Source organism: Dendrobates tinctorius, unplaced genomic scaffold, assembly GCF_039654945.1.
Source record: "Dendrobates tinctorius isolate UK_male_01 unplaced genomic scaffold, ASM3965494v1 ptg000019l, whole genome shotgun sequence".
NCBI classification, from domain to species: domain Eukaryota; kingdom Metazoa; phylum Chordata; class Amphibia; order Anura; family Dendrobatidae; genus Dendrobates; species Dendrobates tinctorius.
Window position 1 is genome coordinate 207142 of NW_027361687.1, and position 27093 is coordinate 234234.

Below are 27093 nucleotides of genomic sequence, written 5' to 3' on the forward strand. Positions count from 1 at the left end.
AAGCAGAGCAAAAAGACACCAATCTCACAGGGGATAAAAGAAACTGGCACAAGCAGCAATATATGGGCGGTGATTCAGCACAGCCCCAGCCAGAGCTGGCTGACCCGCACCAAGAAGAGATAGACAAAACCAGAACAAATGCAAACAGAATAGCAAATAAAGCACTTAGCTGAACATGCAGGGACACAGCTGGAGAAATCAGACCTTAGGAGGAACAGGAAGCAAATCACCAGCAGGGATAGAGGGAGTCGGCTGTCTTAACCCCTTAATCCCATATGACGTAGTATCCCGTCCATGTGCCCTGGGACTTAATTCCCAGGGACGGGATAGTACGTCATAGCGATCAGCGGCGCCCACGTGGTGAGCGCCGCTGATCGCGGCCGGGAGTCAGCTGATTATCACAGCTGACACCCGGCACAATGTTTCCGGGGCGGTCACGGACCGCCCCCGGCCACGTTAACCCCTTGCACACCGCAATCAAACACGATCGCGGTGTACCGGGGGATAAAAGGAAGCATCGGCAGGGAGGGGGCTCCCTCCATGCTTCACTGAGCCCCCACGGCAGTGCAATGTGCAGCGCTGCTACGGGGGGCTCCTTCCCTGCAGGCCCCTGAATCCAAGATGGCGACGGGGACCTTCCGGGGCATGCAGGGAGCCGGCTTCCTCAGTGCCTGCAAAGCGCAGGCACGAGGAAGCCTGCTGCACTGCCTGTGACAGATCGCTGATGCTGATCTGTCACAATGATCTGTGATGTGACAGATCAGCGATCTGTCACAGGACAGTGATGTCCCAACTGGGGCAATGTAATAACGTTAAAAAAAAAAAAGTGTTAAAATAATTAAAAAAAAAAAATCGCCAAATGAATTAGAAAAAAAAAAAAAATATTCCCCCAATAAATTCATTTTTTGGAAATAAAAAAAACCCAAAACAATAAAAAGTACACATATTTGGTATTGCCGGGTCCATAACGACCTGCCCTATAAAACTGTCCCATTAGTTAACCCCTTTAAAAATAAAAAACGAAGCAAAAAATAATGATTTATTATCATACCGCCAAACAAAAAATGCAATAACGCACGATCAAAAAGACGCATACAAATATCCATGGTACTGCTGAAAACGTCATCTTGTCCGGCAAAAAACGAGCTGCCACACAGCGTCATCAGCAAAGAAATAAAAAAGTTATAGCTCGCAGAATAAAGCGATGCAAAAATAATTATTTTTTATATAAAATAGTTTTCATTGCATAAAACCGACAAAACAAAAAAACGACCTAAATGAGGTATCGCTGTAACCGTACTGACCCGAAGAATAAAACCGCCTTATCAATTTTACCGCACGCGGAACGGTGTAAACGCTCCCCCCCAAAAGAAATTCATGAAACGCTGGTTTTTGTTCATTCTGCGTTCCAAAAATCGGAATATAAAGCGATCAAAAAATGTCAAGTGCCCGAAAATGGTACCAATAAAAACGTCAACTCGTCCCACAAAAAATAAGACCTCACATGACTCGGTGGGTCAAAATACGGAAAAATTATAGCTCTCAATATGTGGTGATGCAAAAACTATTATTACAATAAAAAGCGTCTTTTAGCGTGCAACAGCTGCCAAACATAAAAACCGCCATAAATAGTAAATCAAACCCCCCGTTATCACCCCCTTAGTTAGGGAAAAATAATAAAATTAAAAGAAAATGTATTTATTTCTATTTTCCCATTAAGGTTAGGGCTGAGATTAGGGTTAGGGGTGTGTTGGGGTTCGGGTTGGAGTTAGAATTGGGGGTTTCCACTGATTGGGCACATCAGGGGCTCTCCAAATGCAACATGGCGTCTGATCTCAATTCCAGACAATTCTGAGTTGAAAAAGTCAAAAGGTGCTCCTTCCCTTCCAAGCTCTGCCATGCGCCCAAACAGTGTTTTACCACCACATATGGGGTATCAGCCTACTCAGGACATTGCAAAACAACTTTTTGGGGTCTAATTTCTCCTGTTACCCTTAGTAAAATAAAAAATTGGGGGCAAAAATATCATTCTTGTGGAGAAAAAAAGATTTTTTTATTTTCACGCCCGGGCGTTATAAACTTCTGTGAAGCACTTGGGGGTTGAAAGTGCTCACCACACATCTAGATAAGTTCCGTGGGGGGGTCTAGTTTCCAAAATGGGGTCATTTGTGGGGGGGTTTCCACTGTTTAGGTACATTAGGGGCTCTCCAAAGGCAACATGACACCCGCAGACCATTCCATCAAAGTCTGCATTCCAAAACGTCACTACTTCCCTTCCGAGCCCGGACGTGTGCCCATACAGTAGTTTTCTACCACATATGGGGTAACAGCGTACTTAGGACAAATTGGACAACAACTTTTGGGGACCAATTTCTCCTGTTACCCTTGGGAAAATAAAAAATTGGTGACTAAAAGATCATGTTTGTGGAAAAAATACGATTTTTTTATTTTCACGCCCGGGCGCTATAAACTTCTGTGAAGCAGTGGAGGGGTCAAAGTGCTCACCACACATCTAGATAAGTTTCTTGGGGGGTCTAGTTTCCAAAATGGTGTAATTTGTGGGGGTTTCCACTGTTATGGTACATCAGGGGCTCTCCAAACGCGTCATGGTGTCCGATCTCAATTCCAGCCAAAAACGTCAAATGGCGCTGCTTCCCTTCTGAGCTCTGCCATGCGCCCAAATAGTGGTTTACTCCCACATATGGGGTATCAGCGTACTCAGGACAAATTGCACAATGACTTTTAGGGTCCTGTTACCCTTGGAAAAATAAGAATTGAGGGTGAAAAGATCATTTTTGAGGAAAAAATATGATTTTTTAATTGTACGGCTGTATGTTATAAACTTCTGTGAAGCCCTTGGGGGTTCAAAGTTCTCACCACATATCTAGATAAGTTCCTTGGGGGGTCTAGTTTCCAAAATGGGGTCACTTGTGGGGGGTTTCCACTGTTTAGGTACATCAGGGGCTCTCCAAACGTGACATGGCGTCCGATCTGAATTCCAACCAATTTTGCATTGAAAAAGTCAAACGGCGCTCCTTCCCTTCTGAGCTCAGCTATGCGCCAAAACAGTGGTCCCCCCCCATATATCAGGTATCAGCGTACTCAGGACAAATTGCACAAAAAATTTTGCAGTCCAATTTCTCCTGTTACCCTTGGTAAAATAAAAAAATTGAACCTGAAGTAGTTTTTTTGTGAAAAAAAGTTAAATGTTGATTTTTTTTAAATATTCAAAAAAATCCTGTGACACACCTAAAGGGTTAATAAACTTCTAGAATGTGGTTTTGAGCACCTTAAGGGGTGCAGTTTTTAGAATGGTGTCACTTTTTGGCATTTTCTATCATATAGACCTCTCAAAGTGGTTTCAAATGTGATGTGGTCCGTAAAAATAAAATGGTGTTGCAAAAATGAGAAATCGCTGGTCAATTTTTAACCCTTATAACTTCCTAACAAAAAAAAATTTTGGTTCTAAAATTGTGCTGATGTAAAGTAAACATGTGGGAAATGTTACTTATCAAGTTTTTTGTGTGCCGTATCTCTGATTTAAGGGCATAAAAATTCAAAGTTGGAAAATTGCGAAATTTTCAAAATTTTCGCCAAATTTCCGTTTTTTTCACAAATAAACGCAAGTTACTTAAATGAAATTTTACCACTAACATGAAGTACAATATGTCACGAGAAAACAACGGCAGAATAACCTGGATCCATGGAAGCGTTTCAGAGTTATTACCTCATAAAGGGACAGTCGTCAGAATTGTAAAAATTGGCCCGATCATGAATGTGCAAACCACCCTTGGGGCTTAAGGGGTTAAATCACAATCTGAAACCGCAGATCTCCAATCGTCATCATCATTATCAGGTGGCAAGCCTCTGTCAATCAGATCAGCTCCATTACTTCCAGTAAACACCAGAGGGAGCCCAGAAAGAGAACTCGCAACCCCTCTGTCGATCTGACCAGCTCCACTACCTTCAGTAATAACCAGAGGGAGGCCAGAATACGAATTCACAACACAATGCGTTTCAAAGTTTCCAACTCCTTCATCAGGACAAACCACCATGTCCTGATAAATTCTGAAACTGCGAAACGCGTCGACTAAGAAACCGCATACTGTGGATCTCTGTCTTCTCATCATCCTTTTGACAACAGAGCTAGTTTAACCCATGTGTGGGACCCGTAGAAACGCACACCTGCGCGAAATAGCCGTTGTCCTGACGTTCTGTCCACATCGTTCCCTCCTGCCTCTGCTGTTTTATGTGACTCCAAAATAAAGGATTGCTTTTAAAGGGACGGTGAGTGCTGCCACTTTTCTGACATACTATGGACTTGGGCATTGTTTTTTTCCATGGAGGAGCACCCCGGTACCACGGAGCAGGTGCATTTAATGCCAAAAGATATTTAACCCCAGCATACACGGGCTTCTTATGCGTGGTTGTGCCAAATCCATTTTTTCTTAATAGTGTATTAACTCATTTGTTGCCAGTTCTCCATGCTTCCTTCTCTGTAGGTCAGCAGCAGCCTATGTTTTTTCAGTGGTTGTGAACACACTCCCTGACCAGGTGAGCACAACTGTTCATTTGTTTCCAATACTTTATCCAGACTTACTGAAAAAAGCCCTATTAAAATATAACTTTTATTAAGTGCACTAAACAACAATTCTAAAAAATTGTATAAATATCCCTTATTAATTAGGCCTAGCAAAATTGGGATATTAACCTTGCTGGGAAGAAAAGATGTATTACAGATGAAACAAATCTACCCAGCCACATCTGGCAGTACAATCATCTGGTCAGGAAAATCTAAGTCCAAGCAGCCTAACAAAATACTGCAAAAAATTATTAGCCCAGAAAAACCTCAACAAAAAGAAAACGAAAAAAAGGAAGAAGCAAAAAAAGGGTATATTAAAAATTGATACTTCGTGTTACAACCTGATAATTTCACTCAGCCGATGTGTAGAAAAGAGTGACCTGACCCTATAAAAAGTTATCTGTCTGAACACTTACCTAGGTGCGGAGGATGGCACCCTAAGGAATACGAGAACGGCGCCGCCGCTCGTGCGATGGCTGTCCCTGTCCTCCTATGTCACCCTATAAGACGTAGAGTTATAAACAGAGAGCCAGGTGGCCTGTATCCACTTGCTTAAAGTATCTTCATGAGTGTAATAAGCTGAATTTATACAATCAGATATAGATGTAAGAAAAAGTGGAAAGTCCAGACAGTCTAAGTTAGTACACACCACTCAAATACAATATGAATTAAGCCAAGGATGTAAAATTAATTATGTAGCAAATTACCTCAAATGTGTCCCTTCCTAAAACCAAATGTTTGGAGTATATGATTTATCACAGCAGATAAAGGCACTACGTAATTCATGCTATTATGTCAGATGACTACTAGCATACAGACAGTACCCTGATCAAGTCCGCTAATATTCAGGATAGACTGTAGCCTTACAATGAGGACTAAATAACAGGCAATATAGGCTTATCCTGCTTTCAAAATATCACAGGTATCATAAACAGTCAATATGCATAATTTATAATGCTGGATCCACACACCAATAGATATATATGGTGTAATATACCAGTGGATACACAATCACTATCTATATTTATATATATTACATACCATTAATTCAAATCACCAAGTATCAGCATATATAAGCCCATTTGTGAAAGGTTATCTAGTACTTATCTGTGACCATATGCTCCTACACCATGATAGCCAAAAAGTCCATGATAACGTGATTTCTCAGATATAGTGAGCATACCCACCCTTTATCCTTTAGGGCAGCACGGTGGCTCAGTGGTTAGCACTGTAGCTTTGCAGCGCTGGAGTCCTGGGTTCAAATCCCAGCAAGGACAACATCTGCAAGGAGTTTGTATGTTCTCCCTGTGTTTGAGTGGGTTTCCTCCGGGTTCTCCGGTTTCCTCCCACACTCCAAAGACTGATAGGGAATCTAGATTGTGAGCCCATTGGGGATAGTGATGATAATGTGTGCAAACTGTAAAGCGCTGCGGAATGTTAGTGCTATATAAAAGTAAAGATTATTATTTATCCAGATAACACTCTATTGCGCCCTTGGGCCTTCCAGTTTTTATCACTTCTGAACTATAGTGACAGCAAGGAGTTTGTATGTTCTCCTCATGTTTGCGTGGGTTTTCTCCGGTTTCCTCCCACACCCCAAAGACATACAGGTTATTTATATTGTGAGCCCCAATGGGGACAATGCCAATAGTGTATGTAAAGCGCTGCAGAATATGATAGCGTTATATAAACAACGCATAATAAAAAAATAGTAAATTCCATTTTTTATTAGCCCTTTTAGTTTGTAGGCACTAACAAATAAAGCAGAGACCAAAGTATACTTTAGTTCACATGCTGTAAAAATATGCAAAATAACCATTCCCTACAAAGAATAAAACCACTGTCTCTAGTTCCATCTACGTTGTAGATATTTCTAAGTATTTAAGCATTTTATTTTTAACACATTGTTACCTCTTGGTTAAATGTTGTAACTTCAATACTTCTTCTCTTTTCAGAGTTCCTGGGAGAGTGACTATTTTGCCTTTTAAACCCTTTAGATACATCAAGCTGCAGAAAATCTTTGCTCTAAAGGAAAAAACACAAGATAAAACAGCTTAAAAGTGCTCCTACTGGAATAGAAAAAAACTAAAGGACAGAAAGGAAAAATCATTACAAATAAATTCCGAAATAAGTTTAATTAGCAAATCACAATCGTTTTGTCTAGAGAGGCAATATCTATAGAATTAAAATGGCCGCCGTCCTGTTACTGACATAAAGCCGTCCTAGAATGTCAGGACAGGAACAGGTGAGCATGTGCAATATGATGCTCCTCCCCTTTTCTCTAATACCACCGTAGATACCAGGGGAGCTGACGTAAGAAGAGGCCGCTCAAATTTCTGAGTGTCCTGTCTTTCTGAATGACTACACATTGGATAGCTTGTCTGCAGATCACAGCAGAGCTACACATGCTCACCTTCTCCTGGGCATGCTCACATTCTCCTGCGCATGGTCACAGGCATGCTCACATTCTCCTGCGCATGCTCACAGGTATGCTCACATTCTTCTGCGCATGCTCACAGGCATGCTCACATTCTCTTGCGCATGCTCACATTCTCCTGCGCATGCTCACACATTCTCCTGCGCATGCTCACATGCATGCTCACAGGCATGCTCACATGCTCACAGGCATGCTCACATTCTCCTGCGCATGCTCACAGGCATGCTCACAATCTCCTGCGCATGCTCACAGGCATGCTCACAATCTCCTGCGCATGCTCACAGGCATGCTCACAATCTCCTGCGCATTCTCTTGCGCATGCTCACATTCTCTTGCGCATGCTCACAGGCAATGCTCACATTCTCTTGCGCATGCTCACAGGCATGCTCACATTCTCTTGCGCATGCTCACAGGCATGCTCACATTCTCTTGCGCATGCTCACAGGCATGCTCACATTCTATTGCGCATGTTCACATTCTCTTGCGCATGCTCACATTCTCCAGCGCATGCTCACATTCTCCTGCGCATGCTCACAGGCATGCTCACATTCTCCTGCGCATGCTCACAGGCATGCTCACATTCTCCTGCGCATGCTCACAGGCATGCTCACATTCTCCTGCGCATGCTCACAGGCATGCTCACATTCTCCTGCGCATGCTCACAGGCATGCTCACATTCTCCTGCATATTCTCACAGGCATGCTCACATTCTCCTGCGCATTCTCACATTCTCCTACACATGCTCACAGGCATGCTCACATTCTCCTGTAGGCATGCTCATATTCTTCTACTCTTGCTCACAGGCATGCTCACATTCTTCTGCGCATGCTCACAGGCATGCTTGCATTCTCCTGCTCGTGCTCACAGGCATGCTCTTATTCTTCTTCTCTTGCTCACAGACATGCTCACATTCTCCTGCGCATGCTCACAGGCATGCTCACATTCTCCTGTGCACGCTCACAGGCATGCTTACATTCTCCTGCTCGTGCTCACAGGTATGCTTACATTCTCCTGCTCTTGCTCACAGGCATACTCACATTCTCCTGTGCATGCTCACATTCATCTGCGCATGCATTACAGAAATGGGCCTAAGATGGTGGTCATTATTACAGGAAGGGGACAGGAAGAGGGACATTATTAGGCTGCATGCCAACGTAAGCGTTTAAGCATTTGTCCCAGTCAAAACGCTTCAAAAACTCATAAAAGAAGCATCCCATTCATTTAAGTGAATTCCGCACCTTTTGTGCACATTGATGCGTTTTTTTCCGCTCAAAAAACGCTTAGCGGCAAAAACGCAGCATGCTCATTAATTTTGCAGAAAAGTCCGCGTTTTTGCTATTTTCTAATAGAAAACGCACGGAAAAACGCATAAAAAACATGCGATTTTTAAGCAATAACGTGCAAAAAACGAGCGTTTTATTTCCGCGCGTTTTCTGGGAAGGTGTCCGGTTTTGAAGCAGAAATTTTCTGCATACGTGGGCACATAGCCTTACAGAAAGGGGCCAGGACAGGGGATATTATTACAGGAAAGTGCCAAGATGAGGACATTATAGCACACGTCTTTAAAATGCTTTTACAGTGGGGAAAAAAAGTATTTGGTAGCCACCAATTGTGAAAGTTCTCAAACTTAAAAAGATGAGAGGTCTATAATTTACATCATAGGTAGACCACAACTATGAGAGTCAAAATGAGAAAACAAATCCAGAAAATCACGTTGTCTGATTTGGCAAGATTTATTTTGCAAATTATGGTGGAAAATAAGTATTTGGTCACCTAAAAACATGAAAGATTTCTGGCTCACAGACCTGTACCTTCTTCTTTAAGAGGCTCCTCTGTCCTCAACTCATTACTTGTAGTAATGGCACCTGTTTGAACTTGTTGTCAGTATAAAAGACACCTGTCCACAACCTCAAACAGTCACACTCCAAACTCCACTATGGTGAAGACCAAAGAGCTGTCAAAGGACACCAGAAACAAAATTGTAGCCCTGCACCAGGTTGGGAAGACTGAATCTGCAATAGTCAAGCAGCTTGGTGTGATGTAATCAATTGTGGGAGCAACAATAAGAAAATGGAAGACATACAAGACCACTGATCATCTCCCTCGATCTGGGGCTCCACGCAAGATCTCACCCTGTGGGGTCAAAATGATCACAAGAACGGTGAGCAAAAATCCCAGGACCACACAGGGGGGACCTAGTGAATGATTTGCTTAGAGCTGGAACCACCATAATATCTGATCTGTGTACATGAAAGTATGAATGGGGCCATGTATCGAGAAATTTTGAGTGCAAACCTCCTTCCATCAGTAAGGGCATTGAAGATGAAACGTGGATGGGTCTTTAAGGATGATAATGATCCCAAGAACACTGCCAGAGCAATGAAGGTGTGGCTTCATAAGAAGCATATGAAGGTCCTGGAGTGGCCTAGGCAGTCTCCAGATCACAACCCCATAGAAAACATTTGGAGGGATTTTAAAGTCTGTGTTGTCCAGCAACAAGCCCAAAACATCACTGCTCTAGAGGAGATCTGGTGAAGACTTACAGAAAATGTTTGACCTCTGTCATTGTCAACAAAGGATATATAAGGCTGGTTTCACATTTGTGAACCTAGCCTAACAAAATATTGAGATGAACTTTTGTTAATGACCAAATACTTATTTTCCACCATAATTTGAAAAATAAATCTTGCCAAATCAGACAAGGGGATTTCTGGATTTGTTTTCTCATGTTGACTCTCATAGTTGAGGTCTACCTATGATGTCAGTTACAGGCCTCTCATCTTTTTAAGTGGGAGAACTTAGACAATTGGTGACTGACTAAATACTTTTTTTCTCCACTGTACATCTGACCAACATAGAGATGGTTGCCCAGATCCAAGTTTTTGACAGCGGCCCAAGAGACACTAGTTACGCCATCCATCATCAGGTCATAAATCCACTGAGAATAGCTCACATTAAGGAGTTATAACCTCTTACAGAACATGTTCACCAACGGATTCTTAGCTCTGCAGCCAGCATTAAAGGGGGTTATAGAAGGCAAAGAGAGCAACATTTTTAAAGAGACCCAATAATAAAAAAAATTTCAGCCAAAAATACATATATTTAACTAAAAAGAGCCCCTTCCCCCTCCCCGGAAGGCATCTATTATAACCTATAGTGATTCCATCGCAACTGCTGCACCCAGTAAACTAAGTGATAGATCACTGGAATGAGGGTCATGGCCCCTACATCATGCCACTGTCAGATTACATAGCAAAATCCTGCTGACAGATTCCCCATAACAGGGTGCTTCCCCTTGTGAGCAGCTTATTGTCAAGGCACTCAAGATTTTCCAAATTGTTCTGCTGCTGGGACTGCTGACAATCAGATTTATTCTGAAGAAGCTAAACAGGACACTTCCAGTTTTACTTTATCATCAGAGTGTGGATTTAGACTGTCAGTTTTCGGCACAACAACACACCATTAACGGAGTGCTGATCAACTATATATCAGTCACTTGGCATTTATTTCCCTGCCTGAATAAACAGACAGATGAACGATGATGGGTCAGAACGATCGCTCATACATCATTCTGTCCCTCTAATCTTTTCTAAAGCGGACAGAACGCCTCCTTACCCTAGTAAACCATTTCAATTGGTGATAGGTTTGAGTCCTCGAATGCCAAGGATCCGCATGGGAGCTATTTAAATGCAATGACTAAGGATGCTGTTCTGAAGCGCACTTGTGAATTATTTTACTAGTTTTATTTTGCTGAGATTTTAATGTAATAAAGAAGAATTTTACACTGAGGTCTTGATCCGAGTGCAGGATTCTGTTTGGACGCACCCTCGCCGCCTGCTTGTTGTACTCAAGAATCTGCGCACAATACTCAGGGGAGCTAAAGCTTTTAAATCAAGCTTTAAACAGAGGTCTGAAAAGGGCACAGTGCATAACGCAGGGATTCAGACGAGACCGGTCATGCCCCTCATCCACCTCCGCATTGCCCTGGGGAGAGTATAATAGCAATTTAAAGAGCGCATGCTTTCCATTGAATCTGTACTCCGCTCTGTGGGTGCTTTCAGGCTGCGTCTGCGTGCTGCTGAGCTGTGCACTTTTCAGGGATCTACTGCACTGCGGTAGACATCTCAAGATCTGGACCCCTACCAATCTGCAGGCAAATCAAGTTTAGATACTCTCTAACACTAATCTAATGATGCCACTTTATTCTGTGATTAGAAATTTGCAGCTTTCTTTTGATAGCAAGCGGGAGTGGATCCCGATGGGTGTTGGCGCAATAAACATGGATCCCGATGGGTGTTGGCGCACTAAACATGGATCCCGATGGGTGTTGGCGCACTAAACATGGATCCCGATGGGTGTTGGCGCACTAAACATGGATCCCGATGGGTGTTGGCGCAATAAACATGGATCCCGATGGGTGTTGGCGCACTAAACATGGATCCCGATGGGTGTTGGCGCACTAAACATGGATCCCGATGGGTGTTGGCGCAATAAACATGGATCCCGATGGGTGTTGGCGCAATAAACATGGATCCCGATGGGTGTTGGCGCACTAAATATGGATCCCGATGGGTGTTGGCGCACTAAACATGGATCCCGATGGGTATTGGCGCCCTAAACATAGATCCTGACGGATATTGGTGCACTAAACATGGATCCCGATGGGTATTGGCGCCCTAAACATAGATCCTGATGGATATTGGTGCACTAAACAGCACTGCGTGTAACATGCTGTAAAAACATTTCAAAGAAAATAATTAGTCTTTATCAATTACCGTCTCCAGTAATGACAGACAACCTGTAATATTACACTACTTCCAGATCTGATACTTCCCGTAGCAGAGAATTCCACAGTTTCACTGTTTTTTTACACTAAATTATAACTTTTCTGTCCTTTAACCCCTTCCCAACTGGTCGATTTTCCATTTTTTTGTGTTTTTGCTTTTTCCTCTTCTTCCAAGAGCTGTAACTTTTTTTTAATTTTTTTTGTCGAAATAGCCATAACGGCTTTTTTTTTAATGGTACGGATTTTGCTTTTGAATGACACCATTCTTTTTATCATGTGATGTTTTATTTAAGTGGCAAAAAAAAAAAAAATTGTTAAAAAAATATATATATATATTTTCGCTTCTGTCATTCTGCCATTTTCTGAGCCCAGTATTGTTTTACATCTTTGGGCGATGGAGCTGTGTGAGGGGGCTTGCCTTTCACACCCTGAGCTGACATTTTTACCGATACCATTTTGGGTGTAGATATAGGGTTTTGGTCACATCTTTTTCTGATTACACAGTTTACTAATCAGGTTAATTAATTGTATATTTCTATAGATCAGACTTTTAGGGATGTAGCAATACCATATAGGTTTTCCTTTTTCTCATTCCTTTATTTTTATATATAAATATTTTTTTCAGACTTTCTCCTGAATTTAAGTCCCTTTTGGGGACTTGAACCTACGATCATGCGATGCCTTGTATTATACATGACAATACTACAGTACTGCTGTTTATAGTAAAAATCACAGTCTCTTATGAACGCCAACCAGAGACTGGATTTAACAGTAGAACGATCATGGCAGGCATGACAGGTCTTCGGCAGACCCTGGGCTCTTCTAGCAAGCCATCAACGCCTTCGCAATCCCGTCAGTGGTGTGCTGTAGGGCGCATAGGATGACGCACGCAGTAAATATTGCTGTAAGAGATTGACAGTGGCAGTTAACAGTCACAGGTGGAGTGAAGCACAGCTCGCAGCTGTTAGGGCAGATGATGGCTAATATTACAGCCATCATCTGCTGTGAGAGATGCGGACTCAACTTTTAAGTGTGTATCAAAGTCAGGGACCCGATCAATGCTGTAACTGTAAGTCATATGTCGGGAAGGAGTTAAGACTAAGCTACGGTGAGTATCTGGTGAGTTTTTGATGGTGCAGATTTTAATTAACTTGCATGGAATCATGTTGCAGTTACATGCAGATATAGGAGATGGAAAAGAGATAAAAATATTTCCATTCCAGAGATCGGTGAGGGCCAAGTTGTCAGCCCCACAAGGGCATGTAATCATGTATGAACATGAGATGGAAAAAAATCCCTTTAACTGCTCCAACTTTGAATTAGAGAAACTGTTCATTTCAAAATTGCCATGCGAGAAACAAAGCATCAGAGAATGAATGAATAAATTAATTAGAAGCAGCAAAGAAGAGAGATAGAAAGCTCTCACCACCATGTATCAAGCCAAGCCTTTGCCCAACGATGAGCGCCTTTTGGCATAGAGCCAGCACTTTTAGCTACCTGTCCGTCATTATCCATGTGCATCTCTTCTTCATTTTCTTCTTCAGATGCACTGAGTTCAGTCCCTGGATCGCAAATTAGCTCAGAACTGGCTGGATGCCCCTTAACGCCCTCAGTCTGAAGATCATTACAGTTTGGTATCAGACTACTCAAGCTGTGCTGCAGGATGTCGTCAAAATCCAGAAGAGCGCCATCACTGCCTGCATGCTGAACAAACAACATCACGTGGAGCGGACAGATTTCAATCAAACAGTAAAAATGTAAACGGAATCTGTCACCAGATTTTTGCCACATAATCAAAGAACAGCAGAACAGTTTTATCAGCAGGAGATTATCTTTAGAGGACTAGTAAACCTGCTGCCAGGTAGTCCTCCATATTCATGAGCTCTGTCTAACCCCGCCCTCACCACCGATTGGCAGCTTTCTGCTCAGTGGTGTGGGCGGGGTTATACAGAGCTCAGCATTCGGAGAACTGGTAGATCTGCAGCAGAGAAACATTGATTTTATGAAAATGACATCATGCAGACCTGCAAGTGACATCATTGGAATCAGGGTCTCAGATTACATACAGTATGAATACTTGTTGACATGTACCCTTTTAGGTCTTACAAAATTACAATTCATTTAGCATTGAGAATTCCTAATTACTATTATAAACTTGGGGTATGTGCACACAGCTTCATTGTCAGGTGGATATACTGTATATACAGTACACACACAAACAAATATATATTGTAAGGATTCACGCTCTCAGGAAGGCATTAGGTCACGTTCACACATGTTGATCCAAACAAGTGCAGTTTAAATGATTTCATAAAACACCAAGAAATTCAAAACAAAAAAACAGCCTCTTCTGGGCACAAAGGTATCACCGCAAATAAACAGTTCATTCAGCAGGCACATACAGTGAAGGAAATAAGTATTTCATCCCTTGCTAATTTTGGACGTTTACCCACTAACAAAGACATGAACAGTATATAATTTTAAGGGTAGGTTAATTTTAACATTGAGAGATAGAATATCAAAGTAAAATCCAGAAAATCACATTGTATAAATTCTATAAATTCATTTGCATTTTGCAGTGAGAAATAAGTATTTTATCTCTCTGGAGCAGTCAGACGTTATTTGCAGCTGATGATGAGGTTTGCCGACATGTCAGGAGGAATTTTGGTCCACTCTTCTTTGCAGATCATATGTAAATCATTAAGAGGCTATCGCTTGGCAACTCGGAGCTTCAACTCCCTCCATAAATTTTCTATGGGATTAAGGTTTGGAGACTGGCTAGGCCACTCCATGACCTTAATATGCTTCTTTTTGAGCCTCTCCTTTCTTGCCTCGGCTGTATGTTTTGGTTCTTTGACTTGCTGGAAGACCCATTTTTAATGTCCTGGTGGAGGGATGGAGGTTGTCACTCAGGATTTTACGGTACATGGTTCCATCCATTCTCCATTGATGCGGTGAAGTAGTCCTGTGCCCTTAGCAGAGAAACACCACCAAAACATAACGTTTCCACCTTCATGCTTGACAGTGGGGATGGTGTTCTTTGGGTCATAGGCAGCATTTCTCTTCCTCCAAACACGGCGAGTTGAGTTAATGCAAAAGACCTCAATTTTTGTCTCATCTGACCACAGCACCTTCTCCCAATCACTCACAGAATCATCCAGGTGCTCAATGGCAAACTTCAGACGGGCGGGCCTGCACATGTGCCTTCTTGAGCAGGGGGACCTTGGGGGCACTGCAGGATTTTAAACCTTTACGGCGTAATGTGTTACCATTGGTTTTCTTGGTGACTGTGGTCCCAGCTGCCTTGAGATCATTAACAAGTTCTCCCCGTGTAGTTTTAGGCTGATCTCTCACCTTTCTCATGATCATTGATACCCCACGAGGTGAGATTTTTGCATGGTGCCCCAGATCGATGTCGATTGACAGTCATTTAGCATTTCTTCCATTTTCTTACTATTGCACCAAAAGTTGTCTCCTCACCCAGCGTCTTACTTATGGTTTTGTAGCCCATTCCAGCTTTGTGCAGGGATATGATTTTGTCTCTGACATCCTTGGAAAGCTCTTTGGTCATGCCCATGTTGTAAAGGTTAGAGTCTGACTGATTAATTGAGTCTGTGGACAGGTGAATCCAGGCATTGCATGTCACTTGGAGCACTGCTGATGGAGACTATTTTAAAAAAAAAGTTTCCAAGAATATTAATTTGTTGTCGGTCTCCATCAGCAGCGCATCAAGTGACACACGATACCAGAGTTCACCTCCTGATCTACCCTACCCCCTTTCATTGAAAAAAAGCTCAATAACGTCTTCTCTTTAAGATGTTGATATGCCAGGCAGTATATAGTAACAGGAGGTCTGAGTTGGCTAAGAAAATATCAACTACGGGTATGCGTTAAATACTTAAAATAATAAAAGCATTAAAAAAAAACAACTGAAAAAATAAAATATTTGTACTGTATGACCCCTATAAAATAATGTATTAAGATATAATGGATACCAGACAAATATTGGAAGTATACTGTAGAAAGGACTATTTGTGACAGCACAGAAGTCGGTATACGAAGAATGATATGACAGCAATACAAAAAGTGGAAAATCACAAGTGAAAGTTTAGGTATGTAATGATATAGTTTCTTTATTTGACAACCTTTGGAAATAAATATAGTGTTGATACTAACCAAAAATGTATACACACAACCGATATGTATTTATAGCTAACAATCATAAAGATGGATGTGTCCTCAGATAAATTTGACCTTAGCAAAACGCATCCTAAAATGTGTTTTGTGAGATTACAAAAAACCTCAAAAACCATGACTTTGTGATACTCTGTCATGGGATGTTGCTGTATGTTTGTGTATGTGTGTCCACCCAGTGGTTGCGATGGAAATTGTAGCCTGTTGAAGGTTTTGTTTGCAGGCTGCGTTATGGTTTTGAATTGATTTTGTGAAAAATTGGGAGCACATAACGAAGTTTAAGGAAAGGGTGGACACATCTGTACATTTTATGAGGCCGCGTGCAACCTTGAAGCATTCCTGAAGTGTCTTTTGTGGCAGAGATTTTGGAAAAAAGCAGGAAAATATCTACTTTTTTCATAGAAAATCACAGCATGGCCTTAGACAACACAAAAATATTATAAAGTATATCTTACCTTTAAACCCACTGCATATTTAAAAGTCAGAAAGAAAAAGAAAAGAAATACATGTTAGAGTCTTTCATATGTCAATAGTTATAATTACACTAAAACTTTACTTTATGAAGTGCTGGTTTTCATCATCTGGTTCATACACGATGTTCTGAAATACTTCCAGATTTATCTGATACCATAAAACTAGTAATAAGTAAAGGTCTATAGGAGGATATATAAAAAGAAAAAACAAAAAACTAAACAAAAACACAAAATACTGAAGGGAACAGTGGGAATAATATGGGAACGCCAAAAACTGGCCAATTTTGACCTGTTGACTGGTCCGTCTTAAGAACGAGTTGGCCATTTCCTTTTTTTCCTAAAGAATGATTCTCGTTCCAGAAATTATATGTATTTCAGGATCCTGTCTTACACAATTCACAAAATCTTAATCTTACAATTCTCATCCTCCTGCTTTAATAAATCTACAGGAGAGAAAAAAAAGATATACATATAAAAAAAAAAAAAAAAAAAAAAAGGACTAAAACATTCACCCTACCAATAGATTAAGCATGACTCCCAAGTTCTGACACAGTTGTATTAAAATTTGCTTTTTTATCTGCATCCTGGAGCTTTTGTTCAGTGTACGAGACTATACATAGTGATTTCAAGAGTGGGATTATTAAAATCAGACCAAAACTAAAATAACCTGCATTTGCGTAAGGTGTAACAAGTATATTCGAGTGGGATCGCATTCTAATATTATAAAAATTTGAAAGCGATAAAATTCCAAATTTCTTTTTATAATAATTTGCTTCCGCGCGAATCAACTGTAAAAGACCATCAAAAGGTTAACAAATAAAATAAAAATACACACACTCACCTTACCGCTCACCTCGGCACCAACCCTCCTAACCGCTTATCAGTGCATCTTCATATCGCCGCCACTGAGTTCTGGGCCTCATCAGACCAGGCTGAGACTTCAAGCTCTGATGAGACTCAACGTTTTAGCGCATGCATGAACAAGATTACGGCGCGCGTCGGGACCGTGCGCAGTTTTTGCGCAGAGACATCCTGGTCTAGAGTGACGAGGCCTGGCGATAAGAAGATGCACTGAGGACCAGACAGGGGATGGTGAAGAGCTGAGGGCCCAGAGAGGTAAGTTGTAAGGGGATTAAGAGTAATTTTTTTTCCCATTTTCTACATTGTAAGTTTATTATGCTCCGTGGTCTGGACAGCATAATAAGAGACAATCAGTTCACTGAGAATAACTTTGCTGCAAATCAAATTTTCCAGTAAAATCTGTGTGATTTGGTAGATCTGCTCATCTGCAGTCACTGAACTTTCTGGTAAGTGTACAAATCATATGGGTGAATTGAGAAACATTATTTCTGGTCATTAAATGACTTGTATGCAGAAGTTTTTGCCATTTTCGTCCTGCACTATAGTCTAAGGCAGGGTTCCCCAACTCCAGTCCTCAAGGCCCACCAACAGGTCATGTTTTCAGGATTTCCTTAGTATTGCTCAGGTGATAATTGCTTCACCTGTACAATACAAGGGAAATCCTGAAAACATGACCTGTTGGTGTGCCTTGAGGACTGGAGTTGGGGAACCCTGGTCTAAGGGGTAACATTTCTCCTTGTGTAGAGTGACAAGCCAAGCTTGGCATGTCAGAGTGAGGAGACTTATAGGCAATGCATGCATCCCTGGGAAAGTAAATATGCAACCTGTCTTCAGAGAGGAAGAGGACTAGAACTTGGTTTTTATCCCAAGTCATATGCCAATCCTCGTTAAAAAGTCAATATTGACTTTTTGGATTGCTGCTTCCAATAGGTGGCGCTAGAGTTCTAGTCCTTGACCTTCTGCACTAGAAGTGTTAGCTGTTTCTCTTTGTGTCTTTTGTTTCCCTCCAGCTTCTCCGCTTCACCTACAGTACATATAGAGTTTTATAGCAGCAGATGTAATTTGATCACTCAGTGCAGACAGACTGGAGCCATAAATAGTATTGAGTATGGATTCTTTCTAGAGCAGCAGGTTACAACAGCTTGTAAAAAAAGCATGAACTAGGTAGTTAAAACAGCACTATTGGCACAGTGTTTCAGGGCAAAGGAAGCAAAAATAAGGTAACGGACAATACGGCAAAGATTCATAACGAATGATCATCTTTTGCATGCAAAGTAATTTAGTTGCTTTTAACATAATATAGAGAATTTAATTGCAAATTACTTGTATGTGAATATAACCTGAGGACTATAATATAGAACTTACACGGATGGACTAGACTTTCCTTTACTTTCCATAAAGGTTTGATTTACTTCCATATTAAATCAGTGTCTTCTTTTCTTAATGGAAGGCAATATATGTTTAATATGGTTTTATCTAAAGAAAGGAGCAGGGGTCCATCCTTTAGTTCCCAGAGGTTAGACCAAGAGGGCCCTGCAAATGCCTTTCTTAGGGTATGTCTCTTTATGGAATAAAATTCTTGGACTTATGTGCGCTGCTAGACAGAATATCAGATCCAGATCATGTAGATAAATTGACCTTTTATTTCCCAATGCGTTTCGAAGTCCATACACCACTTCCTCAGGGGATGACATATATCTATATGACATATGTCATCCCCTGAGGCAGAAGTGTATGGACTTCGAAACGCGTTGGGAAATAAAAGGTCAATTTATCTACATGATCTGGATCTGATATTCTGTCTAGCAGCGCACATAAGTCCAAGAATTTTATTCCATAAAGAGACTTACGAAGCGGTCACTGTGTGGACCGTTGGACGTGCAGCAGGCTGACAAATTGATTCTATACGCTCAGCTCTCTCTTGGAAAGGGTGATAATATCTCTATATTGTTTCTTATAAATCACCCGGATAAGACCCTATTGCGCTCTTCTCTACCTATAGTTTGAGCAATTTTCTTAGGGTATGTGCACACGGTGTGGATTTTGCTGCGAACACATGCTGCGGATTTTTCCGCACGGATTTGCTGTGGTTTTAAATCCGCAGCATGTCAATTCTTTCTGCGGATTCCGCTGCGGTTTGACCTGTTCCATTGTCCAGGCGTCAAACCACAGGGGAAAACCGCTGGCAAATCCGCAGGTAAACTACAGGTCACTTTACCTGCGGTTTTACCTGGAAATCCGCGGCTCAATCTGCACTGTGTGCACTCACCCTTAGCAGAGAAGTGGAATTTTTCCAATGTAATCTCCATAGTGAAGGAAAAATGGTTGTAGGACAAGGTCTGTAGTAACATGCATCATACCCGACTGCCGGCGTCCTGACAGATGTGAGATCATTGGATCAATCGCTGACATGGTTTTCTTCACTCTTTCTGGACTGTATCGATAACGTCCTGGATCTGGGAAGAAGATCACATCGATGCTAGAAACACCACATATTGCATTTAAGTGCTGCGTCTTTTGCATTATAAAGTCTATTTTAAAACTGGACAGATATTTGCAAATTAGGAAGACTGAACATTTAGTCCATGGAAATGGTGGCAACGTGGTATAAAACACTGGAATCCACAAAATGCTAGAAAGAGAGAATTTAGAATTTTTTTTAAACTTACACATGGCATCCATCTCTAGAATCGCTTCTTTGGCCTAAAATAAAATAAGGATTCTATTATTAAAAACTAAATAATGACTACAAATTCTATTGATCCTACTGCTGATTAGATTGTACAGGAGGGAGTAAACTATTACTAAATTATTTTTAAGAGTTTTATACCTCCAGGAGCAGCTAATGACAGTGGAGCAAAACAGACCTCCAGGTCCGTCAGAAACCACCGGTTCAAAAAGGCTCTCTCGAAAAGACGTGGCACAAGCCACTCCATGTGGCAAATTCCAGAGGAACCCCGAGCTTCATCCATTAACTACTGTACGGGGATCTGGTCTTATAGCAGGGGCCACTGGATTGCTTCAGCGGAAGGGCTGCCATCCGAAAGAGCAAGCCAGAGGAAAGGTAATTATGCAGGGTCAATATTGAGAAACTACGTCAAGGACAAAATCAAGAGGCAAGTGAATGGTCAAAATTCAAGCCAGAGTCAGAACATGAGACATATAGAATAGTACACAGGAGCCAAGTAACAGAGAGCTTAGATCTACCTGAACTAATAAATGGCAGATAGTTACTATCTGCTGGAGTTTATATACAAAGGAGTCATACTTATGGCTCTCAGCAAAAAGCTAATTACTTACCAGCTCACTGCAGCAAAACACATGTGTATTGGAATGGGACAGCTACTCTCAGCAAAGTCAATTCTAAAAACAGCAGTTGGCCACGTTCATGATAGGTCAACTGCTGACAGACACCAGAGATGTTTCCACCTCTACACTCGGACACCTAATGAGGCAGCTCAGCTGCCTTTTAAACGGGCTGCAAAGTCTGGATAGGAGAATGGTAGTGACCAGTCCGACTCAGATCTTCCAGTCATTCCTAAAACCCAGACCCAAAATCCAGGCCCATTAAAATATTTCTCAACATTATCTGTGCTGGAGCCTTTGTCTCTGGATCCTACATCACCAAGGCTAATCACTTCTGTCACAAATACCTCCCTTCCAGGGCTGCAACCTTAAAATATACGCTAGATCGATGGACAGAAAGCTAGATCGACAAACAGAGAGCTAGATAGACTGGAGCAAGATTAGAGAAGAGCTACCAGGATGGTGAGCAGACAACGAAGTATGTCCTACGAGGACTGGTTAAAGGATCTGGGAAAGTTTAGTTTGCAAAAAAGAAGGTTAAGAAGAGGCTTAATAGCTGTCTACAATTATCTGAAAGGCTGTCACAGTGTAGAGGGATCATCTTTATTCTCATTTGCACACGTAAACACAAGAAGCAACGGAATAAAACTGAAAGGGAGAATATACAGATTAGATATTAGAAAAACTTTTTGGCAGTGAGAGTGATTAATGAGTGGAACAGGCTGCCACGAGAGATGGTGAGTTATCCTTCAATGGAAGTCTTCAAGCAGGGGCTGGACAGACATCTGTCTGAGATGGCTTAGTGAATCCTGCATTGAGCAGGGGGTTGGACACGAAGGCGCTTCCCTTCCCTTCTAACATTCTATGATGGACAGAGAGCTAGCTAGTTAGATAAATAGACTATCACAGATATTAAGTGCCCTGGTGTAGTGTCAAGAGCCATATCTCAGGCACCTGTATTGCTGCTGGTTGACCATTACACACTTAGACAAAAGAGGCAATTATGACACCATATCTAGGGTCTCAAGTTATTTTTCAGGTCTATTTAAAAGTTTTCTTTTAATTTTATTGAATAATAGAACAGCACAGATTACCTATCTTTCTTAAAGAAATATCTGTATGAACAGTGTATGCATATAAGTATAATGAAGAGGATGAGCCAGGTAATATAAGCTACATACAAAAAACGTAAAAGATAAATGCCTTTATACTAGTATGTTTCTTACATATTCTCTTGTTAGTGTTCACTTTAGTGTTCTGCATTACAAATATCAAATAATTCAATAAATGACCCAAAACATCCCTACCTTTTGGGGAATAATAGCATGATGGTTCTCTAGTATAAGCTTCTTTATGTGATGGGTCCACAGACGTTTCTCTTCCACCGTTTTAGCCTATTTAAGAAAAAATAAATAAACAAAAATAAAAAAAGACCATTAAATAAGGTACACATCAGGTTTCTAAGCGCCGCGCGGCGCTCAGAAACCCGATGTGTACCTTGGTTACCAGCTCCCTGCACCAGCGTACCTTGGTTACCAGCTCCAGCGTACCTTGTGTACCTTGGTTACCAGCTCCAGCTTGCTGATCGCTGGTCTCCCGCCTGCACACGCAGCGATGCATGCTGGCCAGCGGGAGACCAGCGATCTAAAAAATGTCCTGGCCATTCGAGGACGATCAGCGATGCCTGGCAGGGGGGCCGGTCGCTGATAAGTGTCACACACAGCGATCTCGCTGGTGAGATCGCTATTGCATCACAAAACTTGTGACTCAGCAGCGATCTTGCTAGCGAGATCGCTGTGTGTGACGGGGGCTTTATCAGCGACCGGCCCCCCTGCCGGGTATCGCTGATCGTCCTCGAATGGCCAGGACATTTTTTTGATCGCTTGTCTCCCGCTGGCCAGCATGCATCGCTGCGTGTGGCAGGCGGGAGACCAGCGATCAGCGAGCTGGTAACCAAGGTAAACATCAGGTTTCTAAGTGCCGCGCGGCGCTTAGAAACCTGATGTGTACCTTAGTTAACAGCTCCCTGCACCAACGCGCTGGTAACTAAGGTACACAGTGGGTAACTAAGCAACGTGCGTCGCTTGTTACCCGCGTGTCGCTGTCCTGATTGCTGGTGAAGCTGCCTGTTTGACAGCTCACCAGCGATCATGTAGCGACACCAGCAATCCTGACAAGTTCATATCGTTGTCGGGATTGCTGGTGAGTCGCTATGTGTGACGGGGCCCTTAGTCGGGTGACTTCGAAACGCGTTGATCCTCACAGAAAGGTCTTCAACTGGTTATCAGTAGCGCAGTTAACCTATTTCTTTCCACCATCGTTTCTCATTGGTTTTTCCCATTTTAAGCTACATTATCAGGTGAGAACCCCTTTGCATCCTATCATTCTCCATCGCTGAGTAGGGCCATTATTTCTCCAGCCTCCTTTACTTATGCCTGCTAAGTTGAGATAAAAGGATATTTTCACTACTGGTGGAAAGTGTGTTTAAAGGGCTGACTCTATAAACAACCAGATTTTAGACTAGGGGTTAAACAAACTTCGTATCCTGATGATAGATTTGTTTTAAAGAAAATAAAAAAACACAATCTTTCACCTATTTATGCGTCAGACTCATCTAATTTTCCATAGTCACTATATTCTGCCTCCAGTCATGTACAACTGCTGAGTGATCCCACCTACTTGGACATTGTGCTGCTGTTTGCTGTTCTTATAGTGTGTTAAGGTAAAGCAGATGGAGTCTCTTGTGCTCTCGATCAGCATCAAGTGTGAACACTAGAAAAGAAAAAAAAATTAGTCGTTAATAAGTTCAACATAACATGTAAAGTGGTATCCATCACCAGGTGTTTGCTATACCATATTTGACCAGCATGATGTAGGGGAAGAGACCCTGATTCCAGAGAGGAATGCTTTCTGCCATTTAGATAAAATCCCTCTTTTCTCTGCTGGAGATCTAGCAGTTCCCTGAATGCTGAGCTCTGTAAAACCCCGCCCACAACATTGATCGGCAGATTTTTCTGTACATAAGCAAAACGCTACCAATCAGTGATGGGGGCAGGGTTATACTCATGAATGTGGAGGAACACATGACTACTAGTCCTCTAGTGATAAAATCACAGTTTTATCAGCAGGAGATTATCAAAATTACAGCACGCGGCCTAATAAGTGACAGATCGCTGGAATCAGGATCTCTATATTATACAGGGTGGCCCATTTATATGGATACACCTGGGTGGGCCATTTATATGGCTACACCTGAGTGGGCCGACTTCAAAATAGCCGCCATGGTCACCACCCATCTACTTTTTTTTTTTATTTTTTTTTAAATCCTGCTATACAATAAGAAAAGACTTATTGCTCATCCTTACTTTTCCCAGGGCATCTCACGTTCCAATACTACCTGCTCAACCAATTGTTGTCTCAGACAAGTTGCCACTGAGACCCTTTAAAATATTTTTTTTATTGACTGGACAACCTCCTTAAATGGAGTTCTCAGGGAAATAAAGAAAATTTTGAAAGAACCTGTCATATGAAAAAATGCTATTAACCTGCAGATATGGGGGTAATAGTGTTCTGAATCTGCCCGCCGTCGGCACTTAGGGCCCTGCTGCCAGGAGGAAATTACCTTTATCTAAAGATTCTAGAGGGACAATTATTAGGCTTTTCAAAATGGCTGCAGTAACATTACTGAACACAAAATCCATCTTTACGCAGATAGGTCAGCAGGATGTTGTGCTTCGGAAAGTCATTTTAGGGCTTAGAAGGCAGAAAAAACAATCCCTCCGGCAGATTTAGGGTGGGTTTTGCGTTCAATAATATGACAAAAAAAAATTTAAAAGTCTTATTAATGCTCCCTAGGTCAGATCAGCGTAAAAAAAGAAATAAAACAATACATCTATAATAATGTACTTTATTTCGTGTATTAGTTTATTTCCAAGAGATCGCCCCATAAGGATTTTCCTACAAATATTTGCTCACCGGAATATGGGTTTTATAAATGTAATGGTCTCCGCGTTTCTTTGTGATAAGTAAGACCTTGTCAAACAAGAAAAATGTCCTGTCACTGCGAGCACGCTGTACACGGAAGGTCCCCTCCAGGACCAGCTCTCCATACGTTGTCAGGTCCTGGCCATTCCAGTTCAGCAGCAAAGACTGAATCTCCTGTTAAACAATAACAAACATGTCACATCAACGCTTGGCTGGCTAGATTTCTATAGATTCCTAAGGTTATACTTCTTACCTGTTGTCGCACCGCATGCTCATGCTTTCTCTTCATGTCATTGATGTACCAGGCTACTCCTGTCATGGTCTCTATGGCCTCTTCCACCACCTCGTATCCTTCTTTATCTATATCAAAATGTTTTGCTATTTCCTAGCCGTACAAAGGAATGAAAAGAGGAATCAAACAACGAAAAAAAAAAAAAAAAAACACACACACACAAATTATATATATATATATATATATATATATATATATATATATACACATACATACACATATATATACACATACAGCTCTGGCAAAAATTAAGAGACCACTGCCCAGTTTTATAAAAATCAGCTTCTCTACATGTCTGACAGCCACTCCATTCCAGTGTCAGTTGAATTCCAACCAGAGGACACCTCATTCTACTTAATGTGCTTCTGATTAGGTGATCGCCTGAACCAAATCTTATTTAACGAAGTATAAAAAACTCTGCTATGGTGTTCACAATCCTCTTGCAAAAGGGCTCAATTCTGGCTTTACTATCAGAGAGATACAGTGAGTGTCATGTTGCCTCCATCCTAAAAATTTCTAAGACGGCAGTCCACTACAACAAGGTCAAGCAGCAGACAATGGGGACAACAAAGCTACAGACCAGCAGAGGGCGAAAACGACTCTCCACTGACCGGGATGACCGTCATCTTATTCGAATGTCACTCAGCAACCACAGGATGACATCAAGTGACCTACAAAAGGAATAGCAAATGGCAGCTTTGGTGAAGTGCGTGGCAAGAACAGTTGGTAACAGGCTCCTAGAGGCAGGGCTCAAGTCATGTAAAGCTACAAAAAGGCTTTCATCAATGAGAAGCAAAGGAGAGCCAGGGTGAAGTTTGTTAAAGACCATAAGGATTGGACCATAGAGGACTGGAGTAAGGTAATCTTCTTTGATGAGTCTAATTTTCAGCTTTTGCCCAACACCAGGTTGTCTAATGGTTAGGCGGAGACCTGGAGAGGCGTACAAGCCACAGCGTCTTGCACCCACTGTGAAATTTGGTGGAGGATTGGTGATGATCTGGGGATGCTTCAGCAAGGCTGGAATTGGGCAGGGTAATCTTTGCGAAGGACGTATGAATCAAGCCATATACAAGGTTATCATGGAAAAACAGTTGATTCCTTCTGCTGAGGCAATGTTCCCCAACACGGAGGACTGTTTTTTCCAGCAGGACAATGCGCCATGCCACACAGCTAGGTCAATCAATGTGTGGATGAAGGACCACCACATCAAAACCCTGTCATGGCCAACCCAATCTCCAGACCTGAACCCCATTGAAAACCTCTGGAATGTAACCAAGAGGAAGATGGATAGTCACAAGCCATCAAACAAAGAAGAACTGCTTACATTTTTGTACCAGGAGTGGCATAAGGTTACTCAAAAGCAGTGTGAAAGACTGGTGGAAAGCATGCCAAGACGCATGAAAGCTGTGATTAACAATCATGGTTAATCCACAAAATATTAATTTCTGAACTCTTCCTGAGGTAAAACATTAATATTGTTGTTTCTAAATGATTATGAAGCTTGTTTTCTTAGCATTATTTCAGGTCTGCAAGCACTGCATTTTTTTGTTCTTTTGACCATTTCTCATTTTCTGAAAATAAATACAAAATTTAGTGGTTGGAAATTTGAAGACATGTTGTCAGTAGTTTATAGAATAAAAGAGAAATTTACATTTTACTCAAAAATATACCTATAAAGAGAAAACTCAGACAAACTGAAAATTTTACAGTGGTCTCTTAATTTTTGTGAGCTGTATATGTATATACAAGCATATACACACATTATATATATATATATATATTGTAGGGATTCGGACTCGCTTAGGTGCGGCGGGAGTCAAACATGAGGCACGTTCCTTTAAAATTTCACAGGGTTTATTACTCCATAAACCAGAGACAGCACATAAACAGTCCTTAGCTGGGCTGTGTTCCCTCAGGTCCTGTGCACACAGATCAGGGCAATGTCCAGAGCAGCGCTCTATCTGCAGCCGCAGACACAGGAAGGCTTCTCCTTCCTTGGAACACAGACAACTCTCTGTAGTGTCGCACCTGGACACATGGAAGTCTGTCCACACTCTGCCAGACTTCCTCACAGTCTCTCTCACATGTGCCAAACACCTTAATTACATAGCCCTGTAACCACACCCATAGGTGAGGTATGGATCACATGAGCTGGTCACATGGTCAGGACTTCACCAC

General features: G+C 41.7%; 1 protein-coding gene across 1 annotated transcript in view; it reads right to left on the bottom strand.

The window, feature by feature from the left end:
* PLEKHG3 (pleckstrin homology and RhoGEF domain containing G3) overlaps positions 1–27093 on the bottom strand; it is a 67195-nt gene that overhangs the window by 10904 nt on the left and 29198 nt on the right. Inside the window, exons 7-18 of the mRNA XM_073567292.1 lie at positions 24877–25008; positions 24615–24797; positions 23319–23411; positions 21947–22033; positions 20003–20036; positions 19694–19789; positions 16889–16915; positions 16556–16652; positions 16455–16465; positions 16023–16075; positions 13303–13641; positions 6494–6607 (exon numbers count right to left, since the gene is read on the bottom strand). Of these exons, the coding sequence (XP_073423393.1) occupies positions 6494–6607; positions 13303–13641; positions 16023–16075; positions 16455–16465; positions 16556–16652; positions 16889–16915; positions 19694–19789; positions 20003–20036; positions 21947–22033; positions 23319–23411; positions 24615–24797; positions 24877–25008 (1266 nt within the window). The remainder of the gene's footprint in view (positions 1–6493; positions 6608–13302; positions 13642–16022; positions 16076–16454; positions 16466–16555; positions 16653–16888; positions 16916–19693; positions 19790–20002; positions 20037–21946; positions 22034–23318; positions 23412–24614; positions 24798–24876; positions 25009–27093) is intronic.